Genomic DNA, 26,420 nt, shown 5'->3' with positions numbered 1-26,420 from the left:
GTTGTTTTTTATGTATTGTTTTTTGCCTTCTTTTGAATCAACAGCCTGAGGCCTTTTTCAACCTAGTTTGCTATGTAACTATAACTATATATCTATGTATATCTAAATAACATTTCTTATTTTAACAAAATAAATCCATAGATGCTGAATTAATATATTAAAGGACTACACCAACGAAAAAACAGTGTTTTAAGAAGACACTGGTTTTGGTTAGAGTAACCCTGCCTATACTGGTAAATTTTCTTTCAAACCTTATGTGACAAACTCCCCTTTTCAAGTGAATTTGCCACGAGCTCCTGGAGGAGCCTGCTTGCCAGCCTCCTGCCCTCAGACTATGGGCCCTGCAGGTAAACCTGTAAAAGACTACCAAACTTGACCGACTGTTAGCACTGAACTGTTTTGAGCATGGGGCCATGCAGGGCCGGTGCAAGGATGTCTGCCGCCCTAGGCAAAGATCCATTTTGCTGCCCCCTCATGTCACTCACTCACTGACAGACACACACTGGCAGACACACACACTCACTCGCAGACACACAGAAACACACTCACTGACAGACATAGACACACACTCACTGACACACACACACACATACACTCACTCACTGACAGACATACACTAACTGACTGACAGACAGACATACACTCACTCACTTGACAAACACACACAGAGACACTCACTCACTGACAGACATACACTCACTCACTGACATACATGCACTCACTCACTCACAACAGACACACAGGCACACACTCATTGACAGACACACACACACACACACAGGCAGACACTCATTCACTGGCACACACACAGCTCCTTACTCCTCCAGTGTGCTCTTTACTATGCTGGGGATGGAATGACATCATATTCCAGCTCCCGGCATCACAGAGGGCGCGCAAGGGAAGAGTGGGGAGCTGCAAGCAGAGCCTCTCTTGCCGTCCACACTGCCGTTGCTTGCCTCCTCTCCTCTGGCATTCACTGGCATCAGAGTAAGCAGTGCTTGCTCTGCCATACTGAAGGACAGCATCGGGGGCCCCTGAGGTGATCAAATGACAACTTTGTGGGCCCCCTGTGACAGGACTCCTCTTGGCGTCACCATTTTCGGGCGCTTGAAGGATCTGACCGGCGCTGGCGCTCAGCCCAGCGTTGCAACCTCGGACAGGAGGAGCCTACCAGGAAATATCCTGGTGGGTGCCCCTAATAGGTCAGAGCCCTAGGCGAATGACTATTTCGCCTAACGATTGCGCTGGCCCTGGGGCCATGCTTGCGGTTGGTCAAAACTATGACTTCCAGGAAATTCCTGAACCCCTGAACCGTTCTGGATTATTTTTGGATATGTTGTTCACCCAGATCAGGGCTATCAGGGGATGTGGGGATATGTTGGATTCTGGGGTACTGTCTGAACTTTGTGAAAATTTGTTTTTTCTGCCTGGAGATAATTGAGTTACTTTCAGGACTTTACTCAATTATCTCCTAAGCAGACGGGAGGGATTGTGTGCTGTACATGGGCATTTCACAGACTGTATGTTTGTTCTGATTGGGTTATGTCCTTTGTGTTCCTGTGCCCCATAAGGTCTAGGGGGTATTCCTCTGGCCTGGAAAATTGTATAAAAGGCCAGTGTGTCACATTAAACTAGAGATTCCTGCTTACACTCCAAAACTGTGTGTCGTCCAGTTATTGGAGGGAAAGAAGAATTGCTCCTGTGTCTGCTGTTCAAGCTTGTAGGAGATTCAACTAATTCCCCAATTCGGTTCCAGAGTTCCCAGGAATGAGTGTCGTCAGAGCTAAGTTTCCCTTTGGATTCAGGAAGGAGGTGGCGGTTCCAGGGTCAAGTCAAGCTACGGTGACTGAGGGCAAGGAGTGCTGCGGTTTGTACCCTGTTCCAGCTAGGAAGTGGTCCTTTGGTGGAGGTACCCAGTCGGGGTGCCAGGTGATCCTTTACACCTTAAATAAAAATAAAGCTAAAAAACTTGCCTAGAACTTGCCTAGAACTTACCTCAACCTGATCCTCTTTTTGCTGATGTCACTCCCATTCGCTGCCAGGGGAGGGATGGAGGGGAACAACAGGGAGGACATGGGCAGCACAGATACCAAGACTGTGCCACCACTGGCTATCAGACAGCTGTGCATGCTGTGCCTGCTGTCTTGAAACACCAAATGTGCACAGAATTGATATTAACGAACCCTGAAATATTGTTCTAGACTTTTGTTGGTTATTATATCTTCTGTACACATACTCAACACCCACTTTTTACCCACGTACTTTTTATGTGAGTTCCTTTAAATGTTGTTTTATAATATACTTATAAAATATGTATATATGTTGCATCTATTTTTAAAAATCAAAAGTAATAGTCTCAATACAGATGGAAATATAGTGATAGAAGAACTATCTGTTATATTCTGTTTTAATATAATTTATTTACCTATTGTATCATGCATTTATAAAATGTATTCATAAAAATGTATACACTGTATACATTCTAATGCTGTCCTCATACAAGTTAATAAAAAACAACAATTTAAAATAATACAAAACATGAGCAACAGTTATAGCTACAGCTAATTCGTATTTTGTAATATCTAAACTAAAAGTATAATACATAAACACTATAAAATTATATTATATAATGGGAATAATTTCTGCTTATAATTATTAATAAATATCTGTAAATACATTCTTTATGAAGATCTGATGCTCCAGAACATAATGTTTAATCATTATATTTTACTTGAAGTTAACAATATTAACCAGCAGAGGGCAGCATGTAATCCAATCATTTATTTTTTTTTAGCAGCAAAAGTAGATCTGCACATGATATTCATCCACTCTCCTAACATAAATAGGCAAAGTGATAGTTACACTGTAATATATACATATTGGATTTTCATTTTGAAGACTGAATCAAAATGTTTTTTAAATATATAATTTATTCTTGTCACTTGCTTAAACTATTATTGTTGAAATCAATAGTTATTAAAATATTGGCCAGTAGAGGGCAAACCTGACAACCAATCATTTCTGTAGCTATTGCAGTGGATCTGTTCAGATCATCCCTCCTCCTACTCCTCCCTTTGGTTTACTGAATCAGCCTTCCATCTTTCCACTAACACACAAAGAAGAGCTGCTGTTTGGAAGAAGATTGCGTGGAGGATTTTAATGGACTTTTTTCTCTTTTTTTGAGTATATGATCTGCAAACGTGTGGGATTATCATAAATGGACTACATAACAACACATACAAAGGAACATTTTTAAGATATGGACTTCAGAAGATCATTTCTGGCTTGGAAATGGCAAGTAGTGTGTATGTTTCTCCTTTGTAGCTGGGGCTATGTCTCTGGGCAGCTTTATTATTCTGTTCTGGAGGAGTCAGAGCCAGGGACATTAGTTGGAAACATTGCTCAGGATCTAAGCCTGAAACCTGCAGACATCTCTAAACGAAAATTAAATTTAAGGTTTGAGGAAAACAAACAATATTTTATTTTGAATAAAGCAAATGGAGCTTTGTCAGTAAATGAAAAGATTGATAGAGAAAGCCTCTGTGGATCTATTTTGCATTGTGTGTTGCATATAAAGGTAGTTACTGAAAATCCTTTGGAGCTAACCAATTTAGAAATAGAGATCTTGGATATAAATGATAATTCTCCTACTTTTCTAACTAGTGATCGTATTTTTGAAATTACAGAGCTGGTAACCAGCCCCGGTGTTAATTTTGCTTTAGAGATTGCACAGGATTTAGATGTTGGTGTAAATGGTATTAAGCAGTATACAATAAATCCAAATCCATATTTTTCTTTGTCTGTGAATAATCGTAAAGATGGAACTCTCATTCCTCAGTTGATATTAGAGAAGGTTTTAGACAGAGAGGAAAAGAGAGAACATGCAATAATTCTCACTGCTTTTGATGGCGGGGAACCAGTTAGATCAGGTTCCTGTCAAATTACAATAAGAGTGTTAGATATTAATGATAATCCTCCAGTGTTTAGTAAAAGAACCTACAGGATCCATTTAATGGAAAATGTCCCAATACAGACAATTATACTAACCCTTAATGCTACCGATTTGGATGAAGGCACAAATGGTGAAATCGAATATTCCTTTGATGATCACACATCTGATTCTGCAAAAAAATTATTTGGCTTGAATGCACAGTCTGGAGAAATCTATGTTAAAGGAATTGTTGATTATGAAGAGCAACATTTTCATGAATTATCTGTGAGAGCAGCAGACAAAGGATCTCCCAAGCTCGAAGGGAGCTGTCTGATTCAATTGGAAATAGAAGATGTTAATGATAACTCCCCAGAAATTACCTTTGCCTCCATGATAACTGAAATAGCAGAGAATGCACCACTAGGAACTGTTGTTGGATTTGTGAGTGTGAGAGACAGAGATTCTGGTAGGAATGGAGAGGTACATATGAATGTGTCCCCAGATTGGCCATTCAAAATTAAATCATTTCAAAATCACTTTTCACTGGTAACAGATGGTTATCTAGATAGAGAACAAATGTCTCAATATATTATTGAGCTTAATGCGTCTGATTTAGGGAACCCCACTTTGCATACACAGACCTCAATACTACTGCATGTTTCAGACATTAATGATAATTCTCCAAAATTTTCCCAATCAATCTACAATGTTTTCGTTAAAGAGAACAATGATCCCGGTTCCTTTCTAACTGCTGTATCAGCATCTGATTTAGATGAAGGAATGAATGCAGAGCTTATTTACTCTATTGTTGACAGCCCCATAGAAGGTTCCTCAGTCTCTTCTAACATTTACATTAACCCCAGTAATGGTAATATATATGCTCAGCGTTCCTTTGACTATGAGCAGGCTCAAGTTTTACAAATCACTGTAAGAGTGGAAGATTTTGGATCTCCAAAATTATTCTCCAATACTTCCATACATATATTTATACTGGATGTCAATGACAACTATCCACAAGTAATTAATCAAGATGTCTCTGGAGATGTATTATTTCAAGAGAAAGTTCCAAAATCTGCAACTGCTGGTTATTTAGCCACAAAAATATCTGCTGTGGATAAAGATTCTGGTCACAACGCTTGGTTACAGTTTAGCCTTCTTGAACCTGCTAATTCCTCTTTATTTCAAATATCTCCTTTTACTGGAGAAATCAGAACTGTTCGGAATTTTCATGAGGCTGATAATACAGAGCAGCAACTTGTGATTTTAATAAGTGACCATGGAGATCCACCTTTGTCATCTACAGTCAGTGTACTGTTAAATGTAGCAGACAATGCCTTTATTGAAAACCACAAAATTCAGGGTTCACCTCCTAATTCCAAACCACCATCAGATTTGACTTTGTACTTAATTGTTTCTCTAGTGGCCATCAGCTTGGTTTCCATTCTAACATTTATAATATTGCTTGTGAGGTGTTTAAGAAAGGAAGACACTTATAACAGTTCTGGCTGCTGCTCGCTCTGCAGACCACAATCCAAGCTTTACACAGAACAGTATAAGCCAACACTTTACCTCAACACAGACGGAACTTTGAAATACATGGAAGTAAGGATGGTTCCACCAGAAGCTCAAGGACAATGTTATCAAACCTGCCTTCCTTTAGTACCAGACCAGCCAGATTTCACCTTCATGAAATCTCAGAATATTCCTCACTTGGCTGATGAACCCAATCCACCCTCTGAGGCAGGCTGGTTAAATGATCCAAGTCAGGTGAGACTGAGTTAAACCTTAGTTTTATTATTATTTAGCCAGTTATGTTATCATTTTTTTAGCACATATATGAATATGACTGAATAATATCTACAAACGTAATTCAGCTTGACAATGTTATATTGTTTGACTCTCTCTTTAAATACACATGCAATTTCTGTTTCTACTCCTTAAAACATTTGAGTGGGATATGAAATATTTACATGTGTAGAGATCGGATTTATTTTTTAAAGAAGAATAAGAGTTAATAATATCATGCCCATGTTTTGGAAAAGTGCTTAAGTGTACGGTCTTTAGGCTTCTTAATATCTTAATACAATGTTCTAATTTTATATTTTTATTCTTTAATTAATTCATATTTTTTCAACTTATTGAACTGGTTGTAACGTTGTCTCATAATTCAAATGCTTTCCAAAAAAAAAGCAAACAAAAAAACCCAGGGCTTTAAGCTTCTTTAGCTTCCTAAAAAAAGTGAAGCTTCTAACTCAGCATTAGCTAAGTGACTAAAATGTGTGAAGGGTATGTTCATGACATTCTCTAAACTGTGTTAAAAAGCCAAGTAATATCATAGGACAATATAGCTGTAGTTTAATAATGGAATGTTTGCCATATAACATTAAACATGTATTAACTACATTGATATAAACTGTGAAATGTACTATTTAAAACCATGGTGTTTTTTTTTAGAAACAAATACATAGTTCAATCAGTATGAATAGTGTGGAAATGGAAGATATAAAATAGTAACTTATTAAAGACATCCCTAACCTTTTCTGATTGTTAGCAAGGCTGCAAATTCAGATGTCATCCTCCGTAAAGAGTTATATGTACTTCTTTGGCATGCAGTCCTCTCTATACTAACTTTGTGTTGTGTCCATGTTGTTCTGTTATTGGTGAAGTCTCCACCTCATCATTCCCCAAATATTCTGTACTTAAGCTTTTGGTTTCTACATGTCATTGCAAAAACCTTAAAAAAAATCTAAAAAAAATAAAAAAGCAGCTATGACAAGCTTTACATTTTGGGAAGACTTTATTCCTAGATATTGAAACACTACAGCAGGGATGTGCTACAATTTTTGCATGAACTTTAGTGAGGTTAGAAATTGATGCTGGATGATTTGGTCTGACTAGCAATCAGAGTTCCAATTTGTTCTAAACGATATGCAGTAATGACTATTTGGAAACCTGTTAAGTTCTTCACCAGCAATCTATACCAGTGGGTTTTGTTTGGACCTTGCTCAGTACAAAACATGTCTGCTATGTCATTGCAAGCTAATGCATTAAAATATATCTTTACATTGGATAAAGGGAAAAGCCTAAATAATGGAAAATAAGCTTTGTGACATTATCACTCCTATATTACAGTTTTCAATTGGCACTTTGTAGTCAGGATAGATGTTGAAAAGCAACTTCTAATTACAGGTTGTCATGCTAACTTACATTTTGTTACCACAAGTTCTGATGGCCCACGTCTGCCGTAGTGAATCTGAGTCATTTTATGATGCCTGACATCATTGCATCAATTTGTAAGCAAACATACTTGCATCATTTGTGCATATGGACTGTTTGGTGTCACAAGAATGATGCTAACATATAACACACTCTATAGGGCTGTTTAAACCTATCCTGCACAGTGTGTCTTTCACCCGTAAGAGAGTGTTAGAGTACTGACTGTTTCTGGCATATTTGACCCCAGCTAATTTATTGATCAGTTTCTACTCTGTTCTCCTTGATTTGTCTTGTATGCTTAATTGTATTCCTTTCTGTCATTTTAGACCTCGGGCTTGTTCTCTGTCTATTCTCTTATTCATGTTGTTATTATTCTGTATTCATGTTAATCACATCCAATTTTAAGGACTGGTAAGAAGGACTTTTTTATTCACTTATGCCTCAATTTAATAAGCTTCAAAATAATTCAATACTGTTGCAAAATTAATATTTACCAACAAAAGTCTAAAGACTACAAGGATTTTTGTAGATAAATAATTTAGAAATATTTTTGTAATGATTTTGAATCATTTGGAAAGCTTATTAAAGGCCTTAGTTTGCTCTGCATTTTAGGTTTTGTGGTACCATGACACAGGTATAATATTTTCATAATTCCAAATCCAATAGCAGTGAACAATACAACATGCCACCTGATGCTTCGTATTGCACACTAGAAATTTTGACTTAGGGGTAGTTAACTCCCTACCTTAAATATTTCCAATAATAATGTGATTTGCAGAAGCAATTTTTACCTCAATAGTAGGAGCTGAGTTGGAAGATGTGCCATTTGCATGGTCTATATTCTTTGGCATTTAGTTATTTTCTGTGAGTGGTGCTGCTATTTTATATCCTCTTTACAATAATAGTTCCTTTTGTTCCTTTTTCAAAATAACAATGCTTAGAATTGTCCAGCTCTAGCAAGGGAGAAGATGTGGGTAGGTGTTGTTCTCACGTGTAACATGTTTTGAATCCCATGAAGGAGCAATGGTTACATTTTGAGTTCTATGGTTCTATGATTATTTGCATTATATAGCACCAACATATTTCACAGGGCTTTCGATTTGTAATGAGTGGGTAGAACACAAAAAAAAACCCAATAAACAACTATAACAAGTGTTAGCAAGAAACCAGAGTCTATTGAGGACCTTGATTGGTGAAGCTTACAATTTATAGGTGAAATATAAAGACACAAGAAAAAGAACAATATAGGGTATGAGCACATATTAGAGGGAATAGTAGAATTGGAAGGTGAAAGAGTGGGCTGAGGAATTATATATATATATATATATATATATATATATATATATATATATATATAAAAATAGAAAAAAATGGTTGGTGGCACTCACGGATTCCGTTAAAATATAAATTTTATTCCATAGATTAAGACAGATCAACGTTTCAGTCCATCTTGTGGACTTTCATCAGGATCACCAATATATATATATATATATATATATATATATATATATATATAAGAAATGAATCCTACACTCCATATATTTCAAATAGATCAATTAAATATATCAATGTTCTAATTAAAATGCCAGGTACAAAAATATTTTTCTTCTCTAAAACATTTTTTTTTTTACATGAAGTTAACACTATTGACCAGAAGAGGGCAAACTTGTCATCCAGTGACAGCAACAGAAATAGATATGTTTATTAAAGCCGGACACTATTTATATTAAAAGAATAGAGAAGTCTTTACTAGACATACAAGTTTGCTCTGTAAAATAGAAATGCAGTTTAAAATAATGTATTTTATGTTATAATACATTTATCCCACTGCTTTACAATACACAGTGTGTATTGTAAACAGTTATAATACGATTGGCCAGGAGAGGGCGGACCAGTCATCCAATCATTGCTGCTGCTACAGTAGTGGATCTGTTTCTGTCATCCCTCCTTTCACTCCTCCCCATGGCTCGCTGAATCAGCCTCCCATTTTTCCACTTACACACAAAGAAGAGCTGCTGTTTGGATGAAAATCCTTTGGTGGATTGTACTGGATTGTTTTTTTCAACGTATACAAAGAGATGAATATATGATCTATGAAGATTTGGGATTAAAATAAAGGGATTACATGACACCACTTGTGCAGGAAAGAATTTAAAGATATGGACTTCCGAAGATCTTTATTGGCTTGGAATTGGCAAGTAGTGTGTATCTGTTTCCTTTGTAGCTGGGGCTGGGTCTCTGGGCAGCTTCGTTATTCTATTCTGGAAGAGTCAGAGCCAGGGACACTAATTGGGAATATAGCTCAGGATCTGGGGATTAAAAAAGCAGATATTCTACAACGCAGACTGAATTTGGGATCTGGAGAAAAAAATAAATATTTTAATTTAAATAAAGCAAATGGAGCATTGTCGGTAAATGAGAGGATTGATAGAGAAAGTCTGTGTGAATCCATTTTAAGCTGTGTATTGGAGATAAATGTAGTTACTGAAAATCATTTAGAGCTATATAATTTAGAAATAGAGATCTTGGATATAAATGATAATTCACCCACTTTTTTAATAACTAATCGTATTTTTAAAATTACAGAGCTGGTAACCAGCCCTGGTGTTCGATTTCCTTTAGATATTGCACAGGATTTAGATGTTGGTGTAAATGATATTAAACAATACACATTAAATCCAAACCCCTATTTTTCTTTGTCTGTGAAGAATCGTAAAGATGGAACTCTCATTCCTCAGTTGATATTAGAGAAGATATTAGATAGGGAGGAAAAAAGAGAACATAAACTAGTTCTTACAGCTACCGATGGAGGGGAGCCAGTTAGATCAGGTTCCTGTCAAATAACAATAAAAGTATTAGATATTAATGATAATCCACCAGTGTTTGATCAGTCAATTTATAAAATCAGTTTGAAGGAAAATATCCCATTGAAGACAGCTATTATAAGCGTAAATGCCACTGATTTGGATGAAGGACCAAATGCTGATGTTGAATATTATTTTGATTATCACACATCTGATTCTGCAAGAAAATTATTTGACTTGAACACAAAGACTGGGGAAATCTATATAAATGGGATTGTGGATTTTGAGGATAATTTTTTTTATGAGTTATCTGTTAGAGCAGAAGACAAAGGATCTCCCAAACTAGAGGGGAGCTGTCTAATCCAAGTGGAAATAGAAGATGTTAATGATAACTCCCCAGAAATTACATTTTCCTCAATAATAACTGAAATAGCAGAGAATGCTCCACTGGGAACTGTTGTCGGATTAGTAAGTGTGACAGACAAGGATTCTGGTAGGAATGGAGAGGTACATATAAATGTATCTCCAAATTTACCATTCAAAATTAAACCCTTTCAAAACCGCTTTTCAGTGGTCACTGATGGTTATCTAGATAGAGAAACATTGTCTCAATATATTATTGAGCTTGTTGCTTCTGATTTAGGGACTCCTGCTCTGCATACTCATACCTCAATACTACTGCATGTTTCAGACGTTAATGATAATTCTCCTATTTTTTCCCAATCTATGTACAATGTTTTTGTTAAAGAAAACAATGACCCTGGTACTTTTCTCACTACTGTGTCAGCATCTGATATAGATGAAGGAATTAATGCAGAGCTTATTTACTCTATTGTTGAAAGCTCCATAGAAGGTTCTTCGGTTTCTTCTTACATTTACATTAACCCCAGTAATGGTAATATATATGCTCAACGTTCCTTTGACTATGAGCAAATTCAAGTTTTCCAAATCACAGTTAGAGTAGCAGATTCAGGATCTCCAAAATTACTTTCCAATGCTTCAATATGTATATTTATACTGGATGCCAATGACAACTATCCACAAGTAATTAATCATGATATCTCTGGAGAAGTGGTATTTCAAGAAAAAATTCCCAAATCAGCTACTGCTGGTTATTTGGCCACAAAAATATCTGCTGTGGATAAAGACTCTGGCCATAATGCTTGGTTACAGTTTAGTCTTCTTGAGCCTGCCAATTCCTCTTTATTTCAAATGTCTCTTTTTACTGGAGAAATCAGAACTGTTCGGAATTTCCATGAGGCTGATAATACAGAGCAGCAACTTGTGATTTTAATAAGTGACCATGGAGATCCACCATTGTCATCTACAGTCACTGTACTGTTAAATATAGCAGACAATGCCTTTATTGAAAACCACAAAACACAGGATTCACCTTTAAGTTCCAAACCACCATCAGATTTGACCTTGTACCTAATTGTTTCTCTAGTGGCCATTAGCTTGGTTTCCATTCTCACATTTATAATATTGCTTGTGAAGTGTTTAAGAAAGGAAGACAGTTACAACAGTTCTAGCTGCTGCTCGCTCTGCAGACCGCAATCCAAGCTTTACACAGAACAGTATAAACCAACACTTTACCTCAACACAGACGGAACTTTAAAATACATGGAAGTGAGGATGGTTCCACCAGAAGCTCAAGGACAATGTTATCAAACCTGCCTTCCATTAGTACCAGACCAGCCAGATTTCACCTTCATGAAATCTCAGAATATTCCTCACTTGACTGATGAACCCAATTCACAGCCTGAGACAGGCTGGTTAAGTGATCCAAGTCAGGTGAGACTGCAGTAAACATTTTTCTTTGAGTTATGTTCGTATTATTCTAAATGCATATATATATGACTAAAGAGCATGTACAAATGTGATTTCGCTTGACTTTTTGGATCTTCACGTATGCAAGGATCTTATTTATTTTTCTAAGAAAGAATAATGGTTAACAATATTTTGCCCATGTTTGGAAAAAATGCATTAGTAGTCTTTGGGCAATTTATTAATTCACTACGCTGCCTCACATATTGCCAGTTAATTTTCTGTTGTCATTTTCCATAAATATGAAAGAAAAATGTCATGTAAAATATGTACAGGTTTTACTTCACTGTTGTTTGTAGTAGTCTTAAAATACATCTAAGCGAACACTGTAGACATTTCAAAAAAGGATTCAAAAAAAGAAAACCACTCAGTGTCTAAACATTTTATTAAACATAACAGTGACCCAAATGTTTTAAAATGTATAGGTATTAAAAAGTGTATAATTCCATGGAGAGGAGGAAATAGGTAAAACAGAAATGGAATGGGTATATAATTTACAAACTCTAACCCCTTGTGGTCTAAATGCAGACTTTGATCCGTTTAACTTTTTATAATTTTTTAAAACAGCAGTTTTATGTTCTCTTATCTCCAACTATTTTAATATTTTCCCCATTAATTTTTTCTCTTTTAATTACTATTTATTATTGTTTTCCCAGTATTCATGACAAATATATTCCCTGTATTGTAATTTATAATCTTACTCTTCAAACTTGTTACTTTCTCATTCCCTTTCCGATATAGCCTCTATATGTGGCTCTAACTCCCCCTGCCCTCCTTAATATGGCCGCCGTCATTTGCGGTTACTCTATCTTCCAATCAATAGGGTATCTTATTAAAATGACATCCCTATTTAAGTAAGGTGGCCACCTTACTTTATTTTGCACTATATGACCTTCCCATAATGGCTCCCCCTCCACTAAAGTGCTAATATTGCACATCTGAACAATATGGCCGACGACACTCGTGGCTAACCTCCCCCATTTCCTGCCGATCATCGGCACGTAATGAATAAAAGCACGCCCCTTTGTGTTGGCATTCACACTGACTACACATCCCATGTGGCATTGCGACTAATGAAGTGTTTGCATCACGTGACTAGTTTTCCACTACAATTATCACTTGATATAACCCTAGATTTTAATATAATTTATGATATTTAGCCTCTGTATTATCCAAAGAATGTAATGCAATACCTTTTATGTACTTTTAATAAGTTAATAATATGTAGAATTCCGATTGGAAAGTGCAAATTTTGGCACCAATTTTAAACACAGTTATCCCTATATATACCGCAGTAGCCTGGTCGGATGTTTTTGTTCCATTTGAAAAAGCCTGCAAAGGTGAAATGCCTTATGGACATTTAATATTGTGTATTTTAACTTATTAACGTTTTTTTGGTCACCTTTTTGTGCCAATCATCTTTGTTATATGCACTTCTATTTCCTGGCAGTTTTAAGTTCTATACTTCAAGTAATCCCAAGGTGGGGATAATACCACCAATGCTGAGTTCATAGAGCAGCTAGCCTGCTCTATCCTTGTAAATATAATTTTACTTCCTTTTATTGTGGATTATTATTTAATTTTATTGAGAGCACTATCTGTTGCCTTTTTTTATTCCCTTCCTGAGTGTGTGGATGTGGTGGACATTTGCTGCATATCCTTTAAAGCGGGGATTATACCACTGTACGCCTTTACTGCTAGAGCTGGCTAAAGCTCTTTAAAATGTAAGTGTTCCATTGCTATTTTATACTTTTATCTGATTGAATTTAACAATCTGCACTATCACCTGCCCCTGTCTCCTGTCTTTTATATCATCTTGGTGTAGACGTGATTGACAGTTGCCATCTATCCTTTAAAGTGGGGATTATACCGCTGTACGCCTCTATTGCTAGAGCTGGTTAGAGCTCTTTTAAATGTGAGTGTTCCATCGCTATTTTTTTCACTTATATAAGACTGAATTCAACAAGCTACACAATCGTTTATCCCTGTCTCTTGTCTTCTATATTATCTATGGACAAATCAAACTGAGGACAGTACATCCTATCAAGGATAATAAGAACTTATAATGTGAGACTTTTCCCACTTCTGTATTGCAATAGGCCTATTTTTGCTTTTGTGCAAGATACAGTTGTTTCATTAGATTGTACTACTGCTATTTACTTGTGGCGCAGCCCTTTCCATTTCGCCTGTCTTTCTATTGTTCAGCCAACTATATGCCACCCAACATACTTAATCACCTCACCTTTTACATTGCCAAATATTTTATAACCCATAATTACTCCTACAATATATGTCCAATTATCATTTGCTTTTTACTCTCTCTATATATAATTCAGTTTACTGAAGTGGTTATGGTGCAAGGATACTTTCCCTTTCTTCTTCACTATTCAAATGTTTTTAAAAACAGGGCTTTGAAGTGGAGCTTGTAACTCTGCCTAGAAATCCTGTCAATAAGAGAGACATGAATAAAATGTGTAATATGCATGTGTAATATGTTGCCAAGAGAAGGATTTGCAGTCACTGCACCCCATACTCTACAAATCAACAAAGAGACATGAATAGTTAATGGACTTGCAGGCACTCATTTTTAGGGAGCAGCACGTTCAAGTCCCTCTCACATCCAGGCTGATATACCAACTCACTGGGTTCAGTTGGCATGAAAGGTGGAAAATTAAATACCCGATTCACTGGGCTTCTAGGCAGAGTTATAAGCCCCACCACTAAAACCCTATTTTTAAATAAAAACAACAGACCAGTGAGAACACAGGGACAGTATTCTAGCACCATAACCACCTTAACAAGCTGAACTGATTATGCTGTCTAGAGTGTCCTTATCCTAACATTCTCATGGCCACAGTTTAAATATTAACTATGTTTAATATGAAAACTGAACTGTACACTTTGGTTACTAGATTTATCTTCATGTTTATGTATGGGCAAGACACCTAACACCTAACATAAGAGATATGCATGAATTACTGTTGAGCAATACTGTTGAACATGTAATGTAGCCAGAGATAAAGTTTTGTTTTTTTAAAGTGTTTTTATTACTTAGGTTTCTTAGATAATGTTACAGGCTTTAGGAGACGCTTCTAACTCAACATTAGCTAAGTGGCTAAGAATGCTCATGACATTCTTTAAACTTCAGTGTCACAGAAGCACAATAATTTTTTTGCGTAATATGTCTGCACTACAATACTGTGTGTTTGCCATAATGTGTGTTTGCCATAATGAGTGTTTGCCATTTAACAATAAGCCTACATCAGTCCTCACTGATGTTAAATAATGGCTTTCACTATTTAATAAATCATGTCTTTCAATAGAAAATATATAGGTCAAACAATATGTATAAAACAAGAAGATGGTAAAATAGCAAATTAGTGGAGACATCTTTGGTCCTTCCTGAGGGGACATTTTGTTCTGTTATTGGTGATGTCTCTACCTCATCACTCACCTAATATTGCTTGTATTTAACCATTTGGTTTCTACCCTATCATTGTAAAATTCTAAATAAACATGAGAAATTAAAATCAAATTAGTTACCAAAGTGATGGTTCTTGTATTACAGAATTGTCATATGTCTGATAGTTCCGTATTTGTTGACGTAGTCTGATTATTATTTTTATCATTATTAGACATTCATTTTGAATAATGTTTTTTTTTGCAGTTATAACAAGCTCTACTTTTTGGGAAGGCTTTATTTTAAGATATTAAAACACCTCAGTAGGGATTTGCTACCATTTTTGCATGAGCTTTAGCGAGGTTATAAATTGATGTTGGATGATTTGGCCATTGACGCAATTAACTTTAATGCAAACCATTTAAGTTCTGTGAATCCATGTCATTTTATGAGGCTAAGAGTTCTTGCATCAAAATTGATGCAGACATAACTGCAATATTTATGCAACAACATTGTTTGGTGTTGCTGAAATAACACTGACCAATCACATACTGTCTCGGGCTATTAAAACCCATCCTGCACAGCATACTGTACTTTGGCATGGTTTTCCCTTATGGTTATCCAAGAGTACATTATAGTACTGGTTGATTTTGGCATATTTGATCCTGGATAGTTTTTGACCATTCTCCACTCTGTACTGCTTGATTTTGTTGTTTGTTTACTTGATTATGTTTCTTTCTGTCTGTCTATTCTTCTGACTATTCTTTTGCCTTTTAATCACTTTGCTATTATTCTGTATTTACTCACCATGTATACCATTTCCGTCACATATTTCTAATAATAATGTGCAGAAGCAGTATTTAACTCATTAATAGGTGCAGCATCTGAAGACATGCCATTGTTCTGTTCTATATTCTGTGGCATTTATGGTTCCTTTTCAAACAGCAATGCTTATGTTTGTCAGTTCTAGCAGGGCAAAAATCTAACAAAATGGCTTGGTAGAAAGGTTGAATTAAATAAAGGAGTTACATAGAAAATCCTCAGCATTGGTCATTTTACTGCTAATGTTTGTTGATGGAGATTACATTCATCTGTGTGGTTACAACATGCACACACACAAATCATAACAGTTGTTGCAGAATTCAGCTGGCAATTAAACACCACATAATATGATAATGTACAAACATCATAGAATAACTTTATATGCTACAGACAATCAATAAATTAATATATAACATATATAACTAAGGAATTTGTGATGTAATGGGAATGATGTGGAACTTAAATTAATTAACAAGTGTTAATTAACAAACTATACGTTATATTATATGTCTTCCATCTCTTTATACATGAAGTTAGCACTATTGACCAGAAGAGGGCAAACTTGTCAACCACAGAAGTTGATCTGTGTATGATAGCTAGTCACTACTCATGATAATAAAATGAGAATATAATAGTATTATATAACAATAATAGTTATAGACATACATATTTCTCTGCAGAATAATCAGTTAACATTGTTTATTTTATTTTATAATTCATGTCACTTGCTTACAATACACAACCAGTGTGTCTTGGTTAATAGTTATAGCATGATTGGCCAGGAGAGGGCGGTCCTGTCATCCAATCATTGCTGTTGCTACAGTAGTGGATCTGCTTCAATCATCCCTCCTTTTACTCCTCCCCATAGCTCGCTGAATCAGCCTCCCATTTTTCCACTTACACACAAAGAAGAGCTGCTGCTTGGATGAAAATCATTTGGTGGATTGTACTGGATTGCTTTTTTCTACGTATACAAAGAAATGAATATATGACCTATGAAGGTTTGGAATTAAAATAAAGGGATTACACGACACCACTTGTGCAGAAAAGAATTTAAAGATATGGACTTCCGAAGATCTTTACTGGCTTGGAATTGGCAAGTAGTGTGTATCTGTTTCCTTTGTAGCTGGGGCTGGGTCTGTGGGCAGCTTCGTTATTCTATTCTGGAGGAGTCAGAACCAGGAACACTAATTGGGAATATAGCTCAGGATCTGGGGATTAAAAAAGCAGATATTCTTCCACGCAGATTGAATTTGGTATTTGGAGAAAAAAATAAATATTTAAATTTAAATAAAGGAAGTGGAGCATTGTCAGTAAATGAAAGGATTGATAGAGAAAGTCTGTGTGAATCCATTTTAAACTGTATATTGCATTTAAAGGCAGCTACTGAAAATCCATTGGAGCTGTATAATCTGGAAATTGAGATCTTGGATATAAATGATAATTCACCCACTTTTTTAATCACTGATAGTATTTTTGAAATTACAGAGCTGGTAACCATTCCTGGTGTTCGATTTCCTTTAGAGATTGCACAGGATTTAGATGTTGGTGTAAATGATATTAAACAATACACATTAAATCCAAACCCCTATTTTTCTTTGTCTGTGAAGAATCGTAAAGATGGAACTCTCATTCCTCAGTTGATATTAGAGAAGATATTAGATAGGGAGGAAAAGAGAGAACATAAACTAGTTCTCACAGCTATCGATGGAGGGGAGCCAGTTCGATCAGGTTCCTGTCAAATAACAATAAAAGTATTAGATATTAATGATAATGCACCAGTGTTTGATCAGTCAATTTATAAAATCAGTCTGAAGGAAAATATCCCTTTAAAGACCATTATCCTAAGTCTAAATGCCACTGATTTGGATGAAGGACCAAATGCTGATGTTGAATATTATTTTGATGGTCATACATCTGATTCTGCAAGAAAATTGTTTGACTTGGACACGAAGACTGGGAAAATCTATAATACTGGGATTGTGGATTTTGAGGATAATTTTTTTTATGAATTATCTGTCAGAGCAGCAGACAAAGGATCTCCCAAACTAGAGGGGAGCTGTCTAATCCAAGTGGAAATAGAAGATGTTAATGATAACTCCCCAGAAATTACATTTTCCTCCATAATAACTGAAATAGCAGAGAATGCTCCACTGGGAACTGTTGTTGGATTTGTTAGTGTGACAGACAAGGATTCTGGTAGGAATGGAGAGGTACATGTAAATGTATCTCCAAATTTACCATTCAAAATTAAACCCTTTCAAAATCACTTTTCACTGGTCACCGATGGTTATCTAGATAGAGAAACATTGTCTCAATATATTATTGAGCTTGTTGCTTCTGATTTAGGGACTCCTGCTCTGCATACTCATACCTCAATACTACTACATGTTTCAGACATTAATGATAATTCTCCTATATTTTCACAATCTATGTACAATGTTTTCGTTAAAGAAAACAATGACCCTGGTACTTTTCTCACTACTGTGTCAGCATATGATATAGATGAAGGAATTAATGCAGAGCTTATTTACTCTATTGTTGAAAGCTCCATAGAAGGTTCTTCGGTTTCTTCTTACATTTACATTAACCCCAGTAATGGTAATATATATGCTCAACGTTCCTTTGACTATGAGCAAATTCAAGTTTTCCAAATCATTGTTAAAGTAGCCGATTCGGGATCCCTAAAATTATTTTCCAATGCATCAATAGGTATATTTATATTGGATGCCAATGACAACTATCCACATGTAATTAATCAAGATATTTCTGGAGATGTGGTATTTCAAGAAAAAATTCCAAAATCAGCTACTGCTGGTTATTTGGCCACAAAAATATCTGCTGTGGATAAAGACTCTGGTCACAATGCTTGGTTACAGTTTAGTCTTCTTGAGCCTGCTAATTCCTCTTTATTTCAAATATCTCTTTTTACTGGAGAAGTCAGAACTGTTCGGAATTTCCATGAAACTGATAATCCAGAGCAGCAACTTGTGATTTTAATAAGTGACCATGGAGATCCACCCTTGTCATCTACAGTCACTGTACTGTTAAATATAGCAGACAATGCCTTTATTGAAAACCACAAAACACAGGATTCACCTTTAAGTTCCAAACCACCATCAGATTTGACCTTGTACCTAATTGTTTCTCTAGTTGCCATTAGCTTGGTTTCCATTCTCACATTTATAATATTGCTTGTGAAGTGTTTAAGAAAGGAAGACAGTTACAACAGTTCTAGCTGCTGCTCGCTCTGCAGACCACAATCCAAGCTTTACACAGAACAGTATAAGCCAACACTTTACCTCAACACAGACGGAACTTTGAAATACATGGAAGTCAGGATGGTTCCACCAGAACCTCAAGGACAATGTTATCAAACCTGCCTTCCATTAGTATCAGACCAGCCAAATTTCACCTTCATGAAATCTCAGAATATTCCTCACTTGACTGATGAACCCAATTCACAGCCTGATACAGGCTGGTTAAATGATCCAAGTCAGGTGAGAATGCAGTGAACCTTTTTTGTCATTGAGTTATGTTAATACATTTTTGAACGCATGTAAATATGAAAACAAATGTACAAATGTGATTTAGCTTGATGTTTTGGACCTTCACATATGCAAGGATCTTATTTATTTTTCTAAGAAAGAATAATGGTTAATGATATTGTGCCCATGTTTGGGAAAATACAATAGTGGTCTGTGGGCAATTTATCAATTTACTATGATGCCTCACATATTGACAGGTAATTTTCTGAGAAAATGTAATGTAACATATGTACAGGTCTTCACAGCTGTGTTGTTTGTAGTTATTGTTCAGCCTATATGCCACCCAACATACTTCATTAAATCACCTTTTATATTGTCACAACTTTTATACCCCATAATTTTGTATAGGAAAATAAAAGACTAGTGAGAACGCAGGGACAGTACTCTAGCACCATAACCACTTTAATGAGCTGCACTGATTATGCTTTCTAGAGTGTTCTTATCCTAACATTCTCATGGCCACAGTTTAATTATTTGCTATGTTTAATACGAAAACTTAACTAGGTTACTAGATGTGTTTATGGGAAACACCTAAAAGAAGAAATGTACATATATTAGACTAAACACAATAATGTTGAACATGTAATGTAGCCAGAGGTAACATTTTTTTTTTTGTGTGTGTATGTATATGTGTTTATAACTTGGGTTTCTAAGATAATGTTACAGACTTAAAAAAGGAGAAGCTTCTAACTCAACATTAGCTAAGTGGCTAAGAATGTTTATGACATTGTCTAAACTTCAGTGTCACAGAAGACAAATACTATCATAGCGTAATATGTCTGCACTTTAATAATGGAGTATTTTCCATTTAACAATAAACATATATTATCTAGAGTCCTCAGTGATGTTAACTGTGGCCTTTTTACTATGTAATAAATATTGTTTTTCAATAGAAAATATATAGTTCAAACAATATGCTTAACAGAAAAAGTACATAGTGAAATAAGGGGACATTTTGTTATTTTATTGGTGATGTCTCTACCTCCTCACTCACTAAATATTTCTTGTATTTAACATTTCGGTTTCTAACCTATCATTGCAAAAACCTTAAAAAAATGCAAATAAACATGAAAAAGCAAAATCAAATTAGTTACCACACTGATGCTTCTTGTATTGTAGAGTTTTGGTTAGTCTGATAGTTACATATTTGTTATCATAGCCTGATTATTAATATTATTATTATTATTATTATTATTAGACATTATTTTAGAATAGATTTATTTTTGCAGCTATGACAAGCTCTACCTTTTGGGAAGGCTTTATTCCTATATATTGAAACACCTTGGCAGGGATGTCCTACCATTTTTACAAGAGCTTTAGTGAGGTTATACATGGATGTTGGATGATTTGGCCTGACTGGCAAAGCAAATCATTTAGGTTCTTATCTAGAAATCTCTATCAATGGATTATGTTTGGACCTTGCTCAATACATGAGGCAAAAACCTGCCTCCTATTTCATTGCAGGCTGATACATTAAAATGTCCTTTCACTGGACATTAGGGGAAAAGCCAGAATCATGCTTTAGGACATTATCACTCTTGTATTATAGTTTTTATGTGGCACTTTGCACTCAGGCAGATGGCGTTATCTTGACATAGTCTAAATTCATTGTCATGTCTGTGACTGCCATATGTCGGAAATCCATTTATGATGACAGATTGCCACACTACCTGTGAGTCATATTACCATGCATTCAAATGGCACCGGTCTTTCTGGTGTCATTTCTGATGCTGGCCACTGTGAATCCATGTAATATTATGAGGCGGAAAGTTCTTGCATCAAAATTGATGCAGATATACCTGTGTTATGTATGCAACGACATTGTTTGGTTTTGCTGGAATAACACTGACCAATCACATGCTCTCTCGGGCTATTCAAACCCATCCTGCACAGCATACTGTACTTTGTCATGTTTTTCCCTTATGGTAATCCAAGAGCACATTATAGTACTGGTTGATTTTGGCACATTTCATCCCAGCTAGTTTATTGACCATTCTCCACTCTGTACTCCTTGATTTTTTGTTTGTTTATATAATTATGTTCCTTTCTGTCTTTCTTAACTTCAGGCTTTGTCTCTGACTATTCTTTTGACTCATAATTATTTTGCTATTATTCTGCGTTTACGTTTATTACAGAAAATTCTAAGGAACGGTAAGATGCCTTTTTCATTTCATTGGGCTTTTTAATTTTATGCCTAAATTAATCAGGTATGTCCTAAATTCTGTGTGTTGTGTACTGTAGTACCATAACAAGGTACAGCATTGTCATTGCTCCCCATTCCAATACCAGTGAACAATACACTATTCCATCTGATGCTTTGAATTGCACACAGGGCTTAAGGGTGGTTTTCTCACCATGTATACCATTTCCGTCACATATTTCTAATAATAATGTGACTTGCAGAAGCAAAATCTAACTCAATAGTGGGTGCTGAATCTGATTACATACAATTTTTATGCTCTATATTCTGTGGCATTTATAGTTCCTTTTCAAAACAGTAATTGTCAGTTCTAGCAGGGCAGAAATCTGACAAATTTGCTTGTTAGAAAGGTTGAATTAAATAAAGGAGACACTTAGAAAAATACTAAGCTCCTCAGCATTGATAATTTACTGCTAATGTTTGTTGTTTGCGATTACAAATATTTTTTACATTTTTTTACATATGTATATTATAAAATATAGTAAATGCACACACACACACAAATCATAACATATTTGCAGAAGTCAGGTGGCAATTAAACATCACGTTAGGAATATGATAACAATGTACACGTCTTAGAAAAAACTTTAAAAGCTACAATCAATAATTTAATATATAAAGTATATAACCAGGAATTTCTGATGTAATAAGAATGGTGTGGACTTTAAATGAAATAATAAATGTTAATACAATATGCAAGTTACAGGAAATGTTTTCCTACATTTGTACATGAAGTTAACACTATTGACCAGAAGAGGGCAAACTTGTCAGCCACAAAAGTTGATAGGTGTATGATAGCTAGTCACTACTCATAATAATAAAAGGAGAATATAATAGTGACAGTGATAGACATACATATTTCTCTGCACAAGAAAATAATAGTTAAACATTGTTTATTTTATTTTATAATTCATGTCACTGACTTACAATACTCAACTAGTGTGTCTTGGTTAATAGTTATAGCATGATTGGCCAGGAGAGGGCGGTCCTGTCATCCAATCATTGCTGTTGCTACAGTAGTGGATCTGCTTCAATCATCCCTCCTTTTTCTCCTCCCCATGGCTTGCTGAATCAGCCTCCCATTTTTCCACTTACACACAAAGAAGAGCTGCTGCTTGGATGAAAATCCTTTGGTGGATTGTACTGGATTGCTTTTTTCTACGCATACAAAGAAATGAATATATGATCTATGAAGGTTTGGGATTAAAATAAAGGGATTACATGACACCACTTGTGCAGGAAAGAATTTAAAGATATGGACTTCCGAAGATCTTTACTGGCTTGGAATTGGCAAGTAGTGTGTTTCCTTTGTAGCTTGGGCTGGGTCTCTGGGCAGCTTCGTTATTCTATTCTGGAGGAGTCAGAACCAGGGACACTAATTGGGAATATAGCTCAGGATCTGGGGATTAAAAAAGCAGATATTCTTCCACGCAGATTGAATTTGGTATTTGTAGAAAAAAATACATATTTAAATTTAAATAAAGGAAGTGGAGCATTGTCAGTAAATGAAAGGATTGATAGAGAAAGTCTGTGTGAATCCATTTTAAGATGTATATTGCATTTAAAGATAGCTACTGAAAATCCAGAAGAGATATATAATTTGGAAATAGAGATCTTGGATATAAATGATAATTCACCCACTTTTTTAATAAATAATCGAATTTTTGAAATTACAGAGCTGGTTACCATCCCTGGTGTCCGATTTCCTTTAGAGATTGCACAGGATTTAGATGTTGGTGTAAATGATATTAAACAATACACATTAAATCCAAACCCCTATTTTTCTTTATCTGTGAAGAATCGTATAGATGGAACTCTCGTTCCTCAGCTGATATTAGAGAAGATATTAGATAGGGAGGAAAAGAGAGACCATAAACTAGTTCTTACAGCTATCGATGGAGGGGAGCCGGTTAGATCAGGTTCCTGTCAAATAACAATAAAAGTATTAGATATTAATGATAATGCACCAGTGTTTGATCAGTCAATTTATAAAATCAGTCTGAAGGAAAATATCCCTTTAAAAAACGTTATCCTAAGTATAAATGCCACTGATTTGGATGAAGGACCAAATGCTGACGTTGAATATTATTTTGATGATCACACATCTGATTCTGCAAAGAAATTATTTGACTTGAACACAAAGACTGGGGAAATCTATGTTAATGGGATTGTAGATTTTGAGGAGAAAAACATTTATGAATTATCCGTTAGAGCAGCAGACAAAGGATCTCCCAAGCTAGAGGGGAGCTGTCTGATCCAAGTTAAAATAGAAGATGTTAATGATAACTCCCCAGAAATTACATTTGACTCCATGCTAACTGAAATAGCAGAGAATGCTCCACTGGGAACTGTTGTTGGATTTGTTAGTGTGACAGACAAGGATTCTGGTAGGAATGGAGAGGTACATATAAATGTATCTCCAAATTTACCATTCAAAATTAAGCCCTTTCAAAATCACTTTTCACTGGTCACCGATGGATATTTGGACAGAGAAAGATTGTCTCAATATGTTATTGAGCTTGTTGCTTCTGATCGAGGGACTCCTGCTCTGCATACACACACCTCAATAATACTGCATGTTTCAGACATTAATGATAATTCCCCAATATTTTCCCAATCAATCTACAATGTTTTCATTAAAGAGAACAATGACCCTGGCACTTTGCTTACTACTGTGTCAGCATCTGATCTAGATGAAGGTATTAATGCAGAGCTTTTTTACTCTGTTGTTGAAAGTCACATAGATGGTTTTTCGGTCTCTTCTTTTATTTACATTAACCCCAGTAATGGTAATATATATGCTCAGCGTTCCTTTGACTATGAGCATATTCAGGTTTTACAAATCACTGTTAGAGTGGATGATTCTGGTTCTCCAAAATTACTCTCGAATTCTTCAGTATTTATATTTATATCTGATGCAAATGACAATTATCCTAGTGTGATTAATCAAGACTTATCTGGGGATCTATTAGTACAGGAAAAAATTCCAAAATCAGCAACTGCTGGTTATTTGGCAACAAAGATATCTGCTGTGGATAAAGACTCTGGTCACAATGCTTGGTTACAGTTTAGTCTTCTTGAGCCTGCCAATTCCTCTTTATTTCAAATATCTCCTTTTACTGGAGAAATCAGAACGGTTCGGAATTTCCATGAAGCTGATAATACAGAGCAACAGCTTGTGATTTTAATAAGGGACCATGGAGATCCACCATTGACATCTACAGTCACTGTACTGCTAAATATAGCAGACAATGGCTTTATTGAAAACCACAAAATTCATGATTTTTCTCAGAATTCAAAACCACAAGATCTGACTTTGTATCTAATTGTTTCTCTAGTGGCCATCAGCTTGGTTTCCATTATCACATTTATAATATTGCTTGTGAGGTGTTTAAGAAAGGAAGATACTTCCAGTTCCAGCTGTTGTTCACTAAGCAGACCACAATCCAAGCGTTATGCCGAACAGTATAAGCCAACACTTTATCTTAACACAGATGGAACTTTGAAATACATGGAAGTGAGGATGGTTCCACCAGAACCTCAAGGACAATGTTACCAAACCTGCCTACCATTAGCAGCAGAAAAGTCAAATTTCACTTTAATAAAACCTCAAAACAGTCCGTATTTAAAAGATGAACCTGATTCATCTACTGAGACAGGCTGGTTAAATGACCTAAATCAGGTGAGATAACTTTCCATTATATTCTTACATATCTGTTTTTAAACAGAGGAAAACAAGTATATTACAAAAAGTATATTATAAATTTGACTTTACTTCAGAATTTATAAATATTGTATTTGCATTTTTCTATTAATGCCGTGTGTGGTTTTAACATATATATACATATATATATATTTAAAACAGTTCTAATGGGTACCTAGGGGATTTTCAATTTGTGTATATATGTATGTCTATAAAACTCATACAATTTGGAAATAATTATTGGTGGATGCAATAATGGCCCAGGGGATTACCTACAATGCTTATTTGATTTGAGGCCCTAAGCCCACTTACAGTCTTCTATTTGGTTAAGAGGCTACTCTCTACGTTATTGTGGGGATTGAAGGACTCATCCATCAGTACAGACACTTGTGTTTTTATTGTATTCTTGTTACATGCAAGGCTCTAACAGACTCAAGATATATATTTTTTGAATTTGTTGAGTGTTGTTTCCTCTTTCAACAGCACAGAAAAGAGTAATGCAGCACGCTGCTCTCCACTTTGGCACTAAAATTAATTCAAGTGGTGTGTGTGGTGGGACTTACAATTTAGTCTTATTAAGCATGTGATTTGAACCCCCCCCAAAAAAAATTTATAGGCAAAATGTATAGATTAAAATATATGCTTAGCTAATATTCAAAAGCAGTCAAGAAAATGGATCCATGAAGTTTCAATAAATCTAGTATAAATCTAGTATTTGCAAATTGCTGCAGTTATTATCGAGGGATTATTATTCCGGTTTTCTAATTACTATTTTTCTTAGTTTATATCTCTCTCTGTTGGTTACACAGACGTACAAGCTACTAGCTGATTCTAAAAATAATTAAATTTATGTCTATCTATCTATCCATCTATCCATCTATCTATCTATCTATCTATCTATCCATGTATGTATCTATCTATCTATCTATCTATCTGGCTAGCTTTCTGGCACTCTGGCCATCTTTCTGA

The 26,420-nt window shown here is 35.5% G+C and overlaps 1 protein-coding gene across 26 annotated transcripts in view; it reads left to right on the top strand.

The window, feature by feature from the left end:
• LOC134602740 (protocadherin gamma-A4-like) overlaps positions 1-26,420 on the top strand; it is a 487,733-nt gene that overhangs the window by 372,291 nt on the left and 89,022 nt on the right. For 2 of the 26 annotated variants that reach the window (XM_063447956.1, XM_063447951.1), the window contains exon 1: positions 22,856-25,430. The exons of 20 other annotated variants lie outside the window; for them this stretch is intronic. In XM_063447956.1, the coding sequence (XP_063304026.1) occupies positions 23,004-25,430 (2,427 nt within the window). In that variant the 5' untranslated portion in view covers positions 22,856-23,003. Of the gene's footprint in view, positions 1-3,135; positions 5,699-9,031; positions 11,746-16,910; positions 19,501-22,855; positions 25,431-26,420 lie in introns of those variants that run through there. 4 more of the 26 variants (XM_063447941.1, XM_063447943.1, XM_063447945.1 and 1 more) reach the window with 4 other exon arrangements.

Source organism: Pelobates fuscus, chromosome 3 (assembly GCF_036172605.1).
Source record: "Pelobates fuscus isolate aPelFus1 chromosome 3, aPelFus1.pri, whole genome shotgun sequence".
In the NCBI taxonomy this organism is placed as follows: Eukaryota; Metazoa; Chordata; class Amphibia; order Anura; family Pelobatidae; genus Pelobates; species Pelobates fuscus.
Note: the sequence above shows the minus strand (reverse complement) of the source record. Positions and strands in the feature narration are given on the sequence as shown.